The sequence below is a fragment of the Salmo salar genome, chromosome 24 (genome assembly GCF_965601325.2).
Source record: "Salmo salar chromosome 24, fSalSal1, whole genome shotgun sequence".
Lineage (NCBI taxonomy): Eukaryota > Metazoa > Chordata > Actinopteri > Salmoniformes > Salmonidae > Salmo > Salmo salar.
Window position 1 is genome coordinate 33,256,641 of NC_138314.1, and position 13,769 is coordinate 33,270,409.

A 13,769-nucleotide genomic window follows, 5' to 3' on the forward strand; every position below is an offset into this window, starting at 1 on the left:
AAAACCCAGCAGTGTTGCAGTTCTTGGCACACTCAAACTGGTGCACCTGGCACCCATCATACCCCATTCAAAGGCAATTCAATATTTGGTCTAGCCCATTCACCCTCTGAATGGCACACACACACAATCCATGTATCAGTTGCCTCAATGCTTAAAAATCCTTCTTTAACCCGTCTCCTCCACCTTATCTATGCTGATTGAAGTGGATTTAACAAGTGACATCAATAAGAGATCATAGACTGACCAGGTGAATCCAGGTGTAAGCTATGTCATGGAAAGAACAGGTGTTCCTAATTTTTTGTACACTCAATGTACATCGTTGCTGTCTGATGAAAACCTTAACTCAATCTTTGACAATTTTCATTTTGTTTTACATGTCTTCAAATTAGTAACTCTCCTCAATGTGCTCTGGACATTTCATGACTCTAGGACCAATACAATTTATTCAAAATAGCTTCTGAAGTTTCGAAATTCTATGTTGTTAACGTAGCAGTGTTTTTTCAAAATTTTTCATCTGTTTTCATCCGACAGCAACAACATGCGTTTTGTAGCTGGCAAATCCACATTGGTAGTGGAAAATGATACCTTTGAAGGCAAAGGCCCCTGTATGGTCAACATAGTGTATAGGTTACAACTCTGCTCTCCTATTGTATTTTTATTATACAGATAGGAATGAGAGGGCAGACCGATTAGAGGCGAATACGTGCATGTGGAGATCGCTGAGGCAGAGCAGACTTGGTCACAGGCTACCGAATGTTCATGATGATTCCCTACCATTAGCATGAAAGACCGGGGTTTGAATAGTTTTTGTTTTCTTTTTAAAATGTTATGTGTTTGACTGAGCCTACCTGGAAGGCTTAGATGGGTTTTTCACTTTTGGGACTACTCCATTGGCTACTTTGCGCCAGGCAAGCTCAATCAAGTGCAGCTAAAGTATTTGGCAAGCAAATACTAATTGAATCCTGTCTGTAGCAGCAGGGTGATATTACTTTGGGAGAATGTGGGTTTTCTATCTACCTAGAAATTTTGGCAGCCAGGAAGAGTGAGTCACGAGGAGCAATGTGCTGTACAATGACGTTAACATTTTTAATTTTAAAAATGTTTTTCAGAACTCAGAGTTTAATATTATTGATATAGGATAATTTATTGCCAGATTCTTATTAGAACTGTTGGGGAAACAAACATTGACAGGGTTCACATGATCATTTTATATATAAAGTTGTGATTTGTGAATTGTTGCATAGAAATGAGTGGAAGAGCGAACAGATGCCATTGGGAAGAAGATCACACACACACACACACACACACACACACACACACACACACACACACACACACACACACACACACACACACACACACTGAAACATTATGTCACTGGAGTGCAGTTTGAAGCAACTGATTGCCTTTGCCTTTCAGATTTGTGTTTGTGTGCTATCAGCACAGTCTAATCCTCTCACACCAGGAAATGATTGGTGTGCAAAAGCCTTCCCACTGGGCAAAAACTGGTTGAATCAACGCTGTTTTCACGTCATTTAAACTAAATAAATTCAATGTGATGACGTTGAATCAACTTGGAAAACTGATTGGATTTGATAAAAGTCATTAATTAATTAATTTCGTGTTTTTTTACCCAACTTTTAACCTAAATCCAATGACATGATGATTTTTGTTGTTGTTGATTTCACGTTAGTTGACAAATTTAAATCAAATTTAAATCAAAACTAAACATTGAATTGACATCTGTGTCTAGTGGATTTGCATTAATGTGGACATATGTTTAATTGCATATATCAACTATCCCTTTGTTAGGGATTTGATTCCTGGGCCCAGTTTATCAAAAGTTATCTATCAGGATTTTGCCTATTGGATAGGATTGAATGTATAGAAATAGAATGAATAGAATGGACAAATAATTCACTAGAATGGGGACTCGTGTTCTATTCATTATATTTATATTAATTTAATCTTATCCTATAGGCGTTAATCCAGATAGACAACTTTTGAATTGTTGGGCTCTGGGGATACTTTGCTGCCAATGCCTTTGCCATGTGATTGTGAATCACTAAGTGTGATCACACTGGCTCTAACAACCTCACTGGCTCTTATTGACTTGCGAGCGCAACACTCCAAACTCAAAATATATAGAGTGCTACTTCCTGCTTGACCTCTTGATGAGAGGAAAGCAGCTTTATTAAATGTTTTAAATATCTGTTATAGCCAAGTACACTTGTGTTGTTATTATTCACAGAATATCTGCATCATTCATGAGGATGGATCCTTCTAACCCACACTGATTTCTTTCAAATCTGTAAGGACATGTTGTGACTTAGACGTTGTCTGAAATGGCACTCCATTTCCTTATGTAGTGCTCAACTTCAAAAGTTGTGCACTACGTAGGGAATAAAGTGCCATTGCAGATGCATCCATTACTACCCCCCAGTAAGCAAAACTTGTTAAAAATACGTATTTTCAACGTCAAAACTGGTTTGAAATACGTCTTTTCAACGTCAAAACTGGTTGAAAAGACGTCTTTCCAACCAGTTTTGCTCATTGTCCCAAGTTTGTCCTCTCCTCTGTAAACTGCTTACCTACTTCATCTGTGTGCTCATTAGACAGCGGATCACAGTCAGTCATTTGGTATCCATTTTTCAGGGTCCAGTCACCTTTTCTTAGGGTGACTACAAAGGATGTGCACATGAAGAGCAATGGACGTTTGGTAATCCAACCACATCAGCAGTCAGGACCAGTGGAGGCAAGTAACCTTTTCCTCAACCTCAATCTTCTCGGCTGAACTCAACTGGCAGTTGTACTGATTTAAATAACCTCTATAGTTCTCTGATGTTGTGTTGTTGTGAATTCTTATAAGCATGATCATGGTCAAGGTCAAGGTGTCAGTATTGACTAACAGTTGTGAGGATGTTTTATAGAAAGACAGGGCACCCGTCAGTGTTTTTAGCTCACAACCAAAATTGTCCTATGAAGTGAGTGTACTGTCAATGCACAATCATCACAATAGATATTCATTGTGATATATAATTTGAAGTATTCACAACAGCAAACATATACACTGAGTGTACAAAACAGGAACTCTTTCCTAAAATGTAGTTGTACCCCCTTTTGCCCTCAGAACAGACTCAATTTGTCGAGGTATGGACTCTATGAGGTGTCAAAAGCGTTCCACAGTGATGCTGACCCATGTTGACTCCAATGCTTACTACAGTTGTGTCAAGTTGGCTGGATATCCTTTGAGTGGTGGACCACAGGAAACTGTCGAGAGTGAAAAACCCAGCAGTGTTGCAGTTCTTGACACACTCACCTACTACTACCATTCCCCATTCAAAGGCACTCAAATCTTTTGTCTTGCCCATTCACCCCGTACACAAGCAATGTTTCAATTGTCTCAAAGTTTAAAAATCCTTCTTTAACCTGTCTCCTCCCCTTCATCTAAACTGATTGAAGTGGATTTAACAAGTGACATCAGTAAGGGATGATAGCTTTCACCTAGCTTCCCCTGGTCAGTCTATGTCATGGAAATATAATGATAGGAATGATGGGCTATTAAAACCTAGATTCCCTATTATTCAAATCCATTCAGAGGTACTCCATGGCCATGTGCATAGCACCATCTAGTGGTTACAGAGAGTTCTAGCCTTGGAGCAGGATAAATAAAAAGGAAGCGTTGTGTTTCTGAGTAACATTTCCCTTCACTTTTATTCCTTGATGGAATGTCAACGTCAGTTACATCTATTTAGTCATATGGGTCCAGCTACCACACCTCCACGCTTCCCATCAAGAGTTCCTAAAAAGTTATTTCATAATTATGTTTCTAAGGCTGAGCATGCATACTTACTATTCACTTCTGTACGGTGGAATGGTAGGGTCAAGTGTCTTTTACAATCTCTGATTGCTTTCTAACCTCCTCTCAGAATGATAATAACTGATCATAGAACAGTGATCCTGATGAGCAAATATTGTCATAGAACTTCAATTTGCAGACCTATTAAAAAGAAGAGGGCATGTCTCTATCTGAATTCATTCGTTTAATGGATTTAGAAACGGTTTGGTAGAATTTAAATATATTTATGTACATAGTTACACATTGTAAGGGATACTGTTTGATATTGACCATGAGGTGGAGGGAATTATCAGATATACAACATTTAGATATACTAGATACCACTCAGGAGAGGAAACCTGACTCAACATAAATCAGGGGAAACTAGATGGGCAGGTTGCCAGATGAAAGCGACTCTCCTGGGTAAAAAGTACGACCCTACCTCACACAGGAAGCGGCGCAGTTCTTAATCCAGGCATTTGTCATCTCCCGTCTGGACTGCTTCAACTTGCTGTTGGCTGGGCTTCCCACTTGTGCCATCAAACCCTTGCAATTTACCCAGAACGCTGCAGCCCGCCTGGTTTTCAACATTCCCAAATTCTCCCATGTCGCCCCGTTCCTCCGTACACTCCACTGGCTTCCAGTCGAATCTCGCATACACTGCAAGACCATGGTGCTTGCCTACGGAGCAGCAAGAGGACCCTTCCTATCTTCAGGCTATGCTCAAACCCTACACCCCAACCCGAGCACTCCGTTCTGCCAACCTCTGGTCTCTTGGCCCTCCCATCTCTACAAACGGGCAGCTCCCGCTCAGCCCAGTCAAAGCTCTTCCTTGTCCTGGCACCCCAATGTTGGAACCAGTTTCCCCCTGAAGCTAGGACAGCAGAGTCCCTGCCCTTCTTCTGATATCAGCTGAAACCTTACCTCTTCAAAGAGTATCTTAAATAATCCCCCTCTTCACCTCAACCCCCCCCCTCCCCCCAAATAAGATCCTGAACCCACCCCTCCCTTTCTAGCTCTGACTTTGATGATAACTACTTTATTGAGTAAAAGTCTACTTACTATGCCTGTGATATGTGGCTGTCCCACCTGGATATCTTAAATTGAATGCAGTAACTGTAAATCGCTCTGGATCAGAGTGTCTGCTAATTGACTAAAATGTAAAATGTAAATGCAGTTTCCTCTTGGTATCGATCTAGGATCAGCTTCCCCTACCCCAATCCTAACTTGAACCATAAGTGGGGAAAATGCTAAACTGACCCAAGGTCAGCGTCTAGGGGCAACATCACCTCAGTCCGAAAGCTACTAGAGCATTCCCTGTTGGTAGGAAACACTGGAACATGAACATTCCCCATTGGAGTTGAGAGGCCGCAGCTTTTAGCATATTCAACTTTGACTGAAAACCACTAATGTCTTTACATGAGCAAATCTTTCCACATTCTAACTACTAGAGCATTCCCTGTTGGTAGGAAACACTGGAACATGAACATTCCCCATTGGAGTTGAGAGGCCGCATCTTTTAGCATATTCAACTTTGACTGAAAACCACTAATGTCTTTACATGAGCAAATCTTTCCACATTCTAAAACGGCAAGAATCAATCAATCATTTCCCTTCACTTTTATTCCTTGATGTAATTTCAACGTCAGTTACATCTATTTAGTCATATGGGTGCAGCTACCACACCTCCACGCTTCCCATCAAGAGTTCCTAAAAAGTTATTTCATAATTATGTTTCTAAGGCTGAGCATGCATACTTACTATTCACTTCTGTACGGTGGAATGGTAGGGTCAAGTGTCTTTTACAATCTCTGATTGCTTTCTAAGTGGTTGTTCCACTGGATATCATAAGGTGAATGCACCAATTTGTAAGTCGCTCTGGATAAGAGCGTCTGCTAAATGACTTAAATGTTAAATGTAAAATGTTTCTAACCTCCTCTCAGAATGATAATAACTGATCATAGAACAGTGATCCTGATGAGAAAATACTGTCATAGAACTTCAATTTGCAGACCTATTAAAAAGAAGAGGGAAATTCTCTATCTGAATTAATTTCTTTAATGGATTTACAAAAGGTTAGGTAGAATTGAAAAATATTTATGTACATAGTTACACATTTACAAATGTACAGTACAGTATATTTAGACATTTAGATTTCCAAAGAGTCTCTTTCCACCTCCGTCAGCAATGACCATCACCATCTCATTCATGGTGAAGTATGAAAATCATAAGACTGAACAACATAGGATGGAAATTGTTTAACAATAAATAATCACTCATTTGAAGTCACTCCAGGTTCCCAGAGAATCTGCCTATGCTTTCTGTGCAACAGCTGTGGTTTGATTAACCATGCTCACGTGATCAGCTTCACTTAAGCGGGCTAACAGTCTTGTAACACACAGGAGAGGGTTCAATGTAACTTCTGCCTGTTATGTTGTGACTGTTGTGTTCAGTGTCTGTGTGAATGGACTTGTTACATATTTTGTTGTTTAGAGCTGAGGTAACCTAAGATGGAGTTTCCTGTCCAGAGGCTGGCTCCCACCAGGCCAAACCAGACCTGGGCAGGGGCCCAGGCAGAGGTGGTCAGCTGAGAGTGGACCAGGAACACCAGCAGCACCAAGCTGCCCTGAAAAACCAAGAGAAAACACTGCAGTCACCTTTCACATAAATCATTCAGTGACATCAATGGCAGACTTGCATGATAATTCCAGTTAAGCATGCAGGTCTCAAGTCAGAATAGGGAGGAGCCTGGCCTGTAGGCCTTCGTCGTGTGGAACTGCCACCTAGTCACAGCCTTGCCTGACATTACATTTTTGTGTGGGTGGGGAGGGGTGTGTATGATGGGGTGTTATTCAGTTGATTCTATGTATTTACATGGAAGCATCAGAACTCTCTATTGTCAAAAAGAAAAGACAAAAAAAGAAGAGATTGCTGAAATATCACATACCACTGCTCGGCTTATGAACACTGATGGCTTTTCTTTGTTGGGTTGGAAATTCTGTGTTGTAAAAGAGACAAAACTGTCACCCACCATCATGGCGCCAAAGGCTCTAGTGAGGTGAAGATGGAAGATGTCCTCAGAACCTGTAATGGGCTGAAAGAGTGAAGCAAACGTTTATTCAAGAAACATTCTCAACCTGGAACCTACTGACTTTTCTTAGTCATCCCGCATCTCCTCAATGTGAAATCTAGCTTCATAGTATTTTTATGGTACTAAGAGCCTACCTGGAATCCTAGGAGCCAATCGGGGAAGGCCAGCCAGAGTAGGCCAAAGACGAAGGTGGCAAAAAAGTCCATCTGAAGGAAGAACTTCTGAGAGTCACTGAAGATCATGCGCAAGTCCACTCTGCTCTGCAGCTGGCTATGGTCCAAAAAGAAGAGGAAAAGACTGCTCACTATGAAGAAAGAGCACACAGCCATGTCCACTGTAGGCCGCTAGAAGGAGAAGAAAATGACTGTCAGTGAAAACAATCGCAATCTAACAATTCAATATCTAATCATTAAAACATTCAAGAAAAAATAGATTTATGCACTTAAAACCTGACATACACATATAACCTAACCCAGGGTTTCTTTTTAAACTATGGGTCGGGTCCCAAAGTGGGCCCTGGGCATGGTGGGTTGCGAGTTACGAGAATACATCTATAATACACACAATTTATTCTTAAATTGGGTCGTTGGAGAACGATTTGGGTCATGGTATGGTAAATTTTTCATTTTGGACTCGAGCTCAAAATGTTTAAGAACCCCTGGCTTAACCTATTCATAGTTATACGGAGCTGCTAAGAATAATAATCTATTACCAACTTGAAAAAACATTTGCAGTAGCAAGTAGCCTATGATAAATGCATTTCTAAGCTTTCAATACTGTATCAACCAAATAATAGTGGGTGACTTACTTCGTTAGTATATACTCTCTGAGAATGAATTCCGTAGTAGCTATTCAGTAGAAGTGCCAGAAATGCCTGTAAATAGACAATTACTCAATAAATCAATCAATCTACTGAGGACAATCCCCTGTTTTTTGTCGACCAATCGCCTTTGAGGACTTGAATGTAGGCTACTTGCTTATTTATACAAGTCATGACTTTAGTGTAACCCAATGAACGAACCAGAAGATGACCTCTGAACGAAATAATACCTGCTAAACTTGCTGCAATTCGTTTTTTCTTAGCAGAGTTAAACGGGAGACCTGACTCTCTGTGGTCACTAAAGACCCCATGGCACTTATCGTAAGAGTAGGGGTGTTAACCCCGGTGTTCTGGCTAAATTTACAATCTGTCCCTCATACCATCATGGCCACCTAATTTGTATTTATTATGGATCCCCATTACCTGCTGCCAAGGCAGCAGCTACTCTTCCTGGGGTCCAGCAAAATTAAGGCAGTTCTACAATTTTAAAAGCATTAAAATAAATTCACAACATATTAAATGTGTGCCCTCAGGCCCCTAATCTACTACCACATATCTACAACACAATATCGTGTTTTTGTATGCATATGTCTTGCCTATGTTTGTGTTGCTAATCATTCCCAGCTTCTAATTGGCTCATTCATCCCCCTCCTCTCCCCTGTAAATATTCCCCAGGTTGTCGCTGTAAATGAGAATGTGATCTCAGTGAACTTACCTGGTCAAAAACAAACAATAAATTAATTAATGAATTCAGGAGAGATTTGGAGTACTCACAATCAGCCTGGATGTTGAATGTGCAGACAGTGAAAGTGGATTGCTGTTGCATTTAATGAGTAGGAACTTTATGTTGCTTGCAAGCCATACACACACTAGTGACCTTGTTAGCTCAAACTGTTCACTGTCAACAGGCTGACTCTCCTAAGAAATAGAAAATAAATGCACAGATTAAAGTCACAATCCTGAAGTCAAGCAAACAAATGGCAGCCCTGCCACTTGGTTTGCTATTAAGATGAGGGATGGGTCTGAAGAAATGGAAACGATGTCAAATTCATAGATGGATGCCAGGTAGACTTACCGTATAGTTTTTTTTATATCTATTTTGAAGCTACTGTATACATTGTTGGTTTACAAGGTTTACAAAGACTCACATATGCCACGTTCATGTGCTAGTGGGGAACTAGGACTCTTGGAAATGTTCGACTTGCTAACTGGTTGTTGTTATATGTGCCGCGTTCAAACATACTGTGTTTGCAAGTAGGAAATGTCAGTTTCCTAGTTCCGACTAGCACATGAACGCAGCAATAGACCTAAAACAACCGTATTGGGTTACTGATGTTATAAGAGAAAAGCTTCTTCAAGAATCAATAGACAAGAAACAGTGGGCTATAATTTGAAATGATCATGAACAAAAGGGAAAATAACACTTTCAAAATGCACATGTTAAAAGAAAAAAACTAGGCCTATTGATTTCTTACTCATGCAGTAACATCTTACATTTCCATTTTCTTTCTCCTAACCCCTACCAAATATCATTTCATTTTAGCATTATAAATTCAGCTTGTATCAAAAGTAATGTAAACATAGCCTACCTGATGACTGAAAATGTTCTTCGAAATGATCCGATATGCTGCACACAGAACAAGACCTAAAGCAATTTCTGCCGCAATAATTTGACTATCCATTGCGCTTTTTGTTTTTGGATACATCTTCACATGCGACGTGAGCGACTGACAACTTTACGGACTTCTGGAGACACTGTAGATAGCTACTACAGATATGTAATAGCCATTGAAGGCTATGTAACAACAACCTTACACAAGATCCTTACGAAACTCACGGGTGGGTGCTATGTCGGTGGCGGGCGATGAGGGATTCGCTCAACCGGGGACAATCCCCCTGTTTCTGGTCGACCAATCGATTTTGAGGACTCGAGTGTAGGCTACTTGCATATTTATATAAATCATTATGTTAGTGTAACCCAATGAACGAACCAGATGATGAACTCTTTGAACGAAATAATACCTGCTAAACTTGCTGCAATTTTTTATAAATCTTAGCAGAGTGATAAGATAATATTTTGTATGGGGAATAACACTCTTACTCTTACGATAAGTGCCATGGGGTCTTTAGCGACCAGAGGGTCAGGTCTCCCATTTTACGGTCCATTCCCGAAAGGCGGATTGATTGATAAAACATGTTAGTTATTGATCAATAATTCCAGTACGATTAGGGTAACCCCCCCAACCAAAAAATTCTGGTCTATTTCACTTTGATGACCAGCAATTATTTATCCACAAGTAACACCACTAAAGTGAAATGCAGTGAAACAATTCAAACGTATCATATACTCTTCTTAGTCACTTGGTGTCACGATCGTCGTAGGAACATTCAGACCAAAGCACAGCGTGATATCAGTTCGACATTTTTATTATAAGTCAACCACACAAGAAAACAATAAAGATTACATGACACGTGAAGCTACTGAGTGCTCACAGGCAACTACACATAAACAAGATCCCACAAAACACAGTGGGGAAATGGCTGCCTAAATATGATCCCCAATTAGAGGCAACGATTACCAGCTGCCTCTAATTGGGAACCATACCAAGCACACCAACATAGAAATAATAAACCTAGAACCCTCCTAGTCACGCCCTGACCTACTATACCATAGAGAACCAAGGGCTCTCTATAGTCAGGGCGTGACAGTACCCCCCCCCCCCCCCCCCCCCCAAAGGTGCGGACTCCGGCCGCAAAACCTGAAACCAACTGGGGAGGGTGGGGGGGGGGGGGGGTGATTAGTGTCGGTGGCGGCGCCGGTGCAGGTCGTAGGCCCCGCCCCGACCCCGGATCCGGCCATGGCGCTGGGCTTAACGCCGTGCCTGGGCTGGGCATCGGCGCAAAGGAGGGCTCCGGCCATAGAACTGGGATGGACGCCGTGCCTGGACTGGGCATCGGCACAGAGGAAGGCTCCTGCCATGGAGCGGGACTGGACGCCGTGCCTGGACTGGGCACTGGCGCAGAGGAAGGCTCCGGCCTTGGAGCTGGACTGGACACCATGCCTGGACATCGGCGCAGAGGAAGGCTCTGGCCTTGGAGCTGGACTGGACACCGTGCCTGGACTGGGCACCGGCGCAGAGGAAGGCTCCGGCCATGGAGCTGGACTGGACACCGTACCCGGATTGGGCACCGGCGCAGAGGGAGGCTCCTGCCATGGAGCAGGACTGGGCGCAGTGCCTGGACATCGGCGCAGAGGAAGGCTCTGGCCTTGGAGCTGGACTGGACATCGTGCCTGGACTGGGCACCGGCGCAGAGGGAGGCTCCTGCCCTGGAGCAGGACTGGACGCCTTGCCTGGAAGCTCCGGACCGTTGACCCCCGCTGGAGGCTCCGGAATGTTGACTGTCGCAGGAGGTTCTGGAACGTTGACCGTCGCAGGAGGTTCCGGACTGTGGACCGTCACAGGAGGCTCCGGACTGGGGACCGTCGCCGGAGGCTCCGGACTGGGGACCGTCGCTGAAGGCTCCGGACTGGGGACCGTCGCCGAAGGCTCCGGACTGGGGACACGCACTTCAGGTTGAGTGCGAGGAGCAGGCACAGGACGTACCGGACTGGGAAGGCGCACTGGAGGCCTGATGCATGGAGCCGGCACAGGTTGCACCGGACTGGTGACACGCTCTTCAGGCGAGTGCGAGGAGCAGGCACAGGACGTACTGGACTGGGGATGTGCACTGGAGGCCTGATGCTTGGGGCCGGCACAGGTTGCACAGGACTGGTGACACGCACCTCAGGGTGAGTGCGAGGAGCTGGCACAGGACGCACTGGGCTGTGGAGGTGCACTGGAGACATGGTGCGTAGAGCCGGCACACATGGTACTGGACAGATAACACGCTCCTCAAGGCGAGTGTGGAGAGCTGGCACAGGACGTACAGGGCTGTGGAGTCGTACTGGAGACCTGGTGCGTGGAGCCGGCACAGTTTTGAACAGACTGCTAGCACGCTCCTCAGGACGAGTACGGAGAGCTGACTCAGGTGGCATCAAACCTATAACACGCTCCTTAGGGCGAATGTCGTGCCTCATACACCAACACAACAACTCTCTCATTTCTCTCTCCTCCAATTTCTCCATCAGCTCACTGACGGTCTCTGACTCTCTCCGTTCACTCTCCTCCAGTTTCTCCCTCTTCTCCCAGACTGGCTCCGCCGACCACCCCGTGCCCCCCCCCCCCCCTACACAAAAAAAACATTTGAGCTGTCTTTTGGGCTTTGTACGTGGCCGCGAACTCCGGCGTCGCTGTCCTCCCTTCTCTCCTTGCGTATGCTTCCAAGGAAGGCTTTCGTCTCCAGCCATAATTTCCTCCCACGTCCAGGATGTCTTCTCCTCCTTTATCTCCTCCCGAGCCCAGGATACCTTCTCCTCCCGGGCACGCTGCTTGGTCCTGTTGTGGTGGGATCTTCTGTCACGATCGTCATAGGAACATTCAGACCAAAGCGCAGCGTGATATCGGTTCAACATATTTTTATTATTTATAAGTCAACCGCACAAATAAACAATAAAGAATAAAGAATACACAACATGTGACACTACAGAGTGCTCACAGGCAACTACACATAAACAAGATCCCACAAAACACAGTGGGGAAATGGCTGCCTAAATATGATCCCCAATTAGAGGCAACGATTACCAGCTGCCTCTAATTGGGAACCATACCAAGCACACCAACATAGAAATAATAAACCTAGAACACCCCCTAGTCACGCCCTGATCTACTATACCATAGAGAACCAAGGGCTCTCTATGGTTAGAGCGTGACACTTGGTTAATCATTAGAATCAGGTGTGTGATTATACATGCATATTGCACAGGTATACTAGGGCTAGGCCTATATTTTAGAATGTTTACCTCTGTCCTGTATAACTTTACAGTGTTACATAGGGTAAAATAATGGACAATCCTCTTTAATCCACTGCACACTGATTATCACATGCTTTGCCATTTGTGTTTTGTGACCTAACAGGATTACAATTCCCCATAGAATGAGCTAAAGTCATTAATTGAGGAACTCTGTGAGGGGAAAGAGGAAATGTGGCCTACTAACACAAGCAGAATGTGTGTATAGAGTTGGCTTCTTAGTTCCTTCCGAGTTGGCTTCTGAGTGGAATAATTTCTGTTTTTGTTATGACATTTTATATTTGTGACAAAGTTCTGGGCGTGGGAGGTCTAGAGTAAAGACTGGAAAAGATCCATGAACCAAAGTGTTGAAACAAGCAAATATGGAAATAGTGGTCATCTGTACATACAGTACCTCTTTCCAATCTATTGCCTTTATTGAATATAGATGTATTATATTGATACTGCACTGTTTGAGAGGAAAGCTCACAAGTAATTATGTCATTGTACCGTATACACCCTGCTGTATCCTGTGCATATGACAACTAAAAATGTGATTTGATATATATGTTCAAAGCAACAGCAGGGTGCGCTGTTCTTAGATCTTATTGGCTCTGTTGCTAGACCTTGAATCCACCCATAGAGATGGACAGCGGGCACACTTGCAACAAAGCCTTTTTCAGCATTCACGCATAGAAAAAAAGATTATGTATAGAACTCAAAAGGTTTCTATCGTGTGCTTCATATCTGGCACCCCTAAAGGTTCTATATAGACTATTTCTTGAAATAAGTTTTATTTTGAGTTTTATATAGAACCTTTAGTGGTGTCATATATGAAGCACATTATTGCTTTCTTGAGGAAAGGGTTAATTGGGGTTGTGTATTGAACCTTTAGAGGTGCCATATATGAAGCAATCGATAGAGTCCTTTTAAAACCTTTTTCAGTAAGAGTGTAGGTAGAAGGTGTGCCCTCTTTCCAGCTCTATAACCGCTAGTAGTTCAGGTCTCAGGTGATAGAAATTAGCAAACGAGCCCAGGTTATAAATGGGAGAGGACGACAGTCTGCCCTCTGTTGAAAAAACCCCAACTATGAACACACAATACATAATAATATTTGTGACAAATAAAATTT

At 43.1% G+C, this 13,769-nt stretch overlaps 1 protein-coding gene across 1 annotated transcript; it reads right to left on the reverse strand.

The window, feature by feature from the left end:
• Nucleotides 1-5,880: 5,880 nt before the first annotated feature.
• LOC106585782 (uncharacterized) lies at nt 5,881-9,590 on the reverse strand. Its single transcript, XM_014172396.3, has 6 exons — nt 9,339-9,590; nt 8,524-8,667; nt 7,738-7,803; nt 7,064-7,273; nt 6,786-6,932; nt 5,881-6,464 (listed from the first exon to the last, which is right to left on the reverse strand). Exons 1-6 carry the CDS (start codon nt 9,453-9,455, stop codon nt 6,312-6,314), a joined length of 837 nt encoding a protein of 278 aa, XP_014027871.1. The 5' UTR covers nt 9,456-9,590; the 3' UTR covers nt 5,881-6,311.
• Between the last annotated feature and the right edge of the window lie 4,179 nt (nt 9,591-13,769).

What these genes read in the sequence shown, in the direction of transcription:
- LOC106585782 (XM_014172396.3), bottom strand. Translation starts at nt 9,455, where the DNA reads ATGTATCCAAAAACAAAAAGCGCAATGGATAGTCAAATTATTGCGGCA. An exon ending in AGAGAGTATATACTAACGAA is followed by an intron (nt 7,274 to 7,737) that starts GTAAGTCACCCA and finishes TTCTCCTTCTAG; the next exon opens with CGGCCTACAGTGGACATGGC. An exon ending in ATTGGCTCCTAGGATTCCAG is followed by an intron (nt 6,933 to 7,063) that starts GTAGGCTCTTAG and finishes TCACTCTTTCAG; the next exon opens with CCCATTACAGGTTCTGAGGA.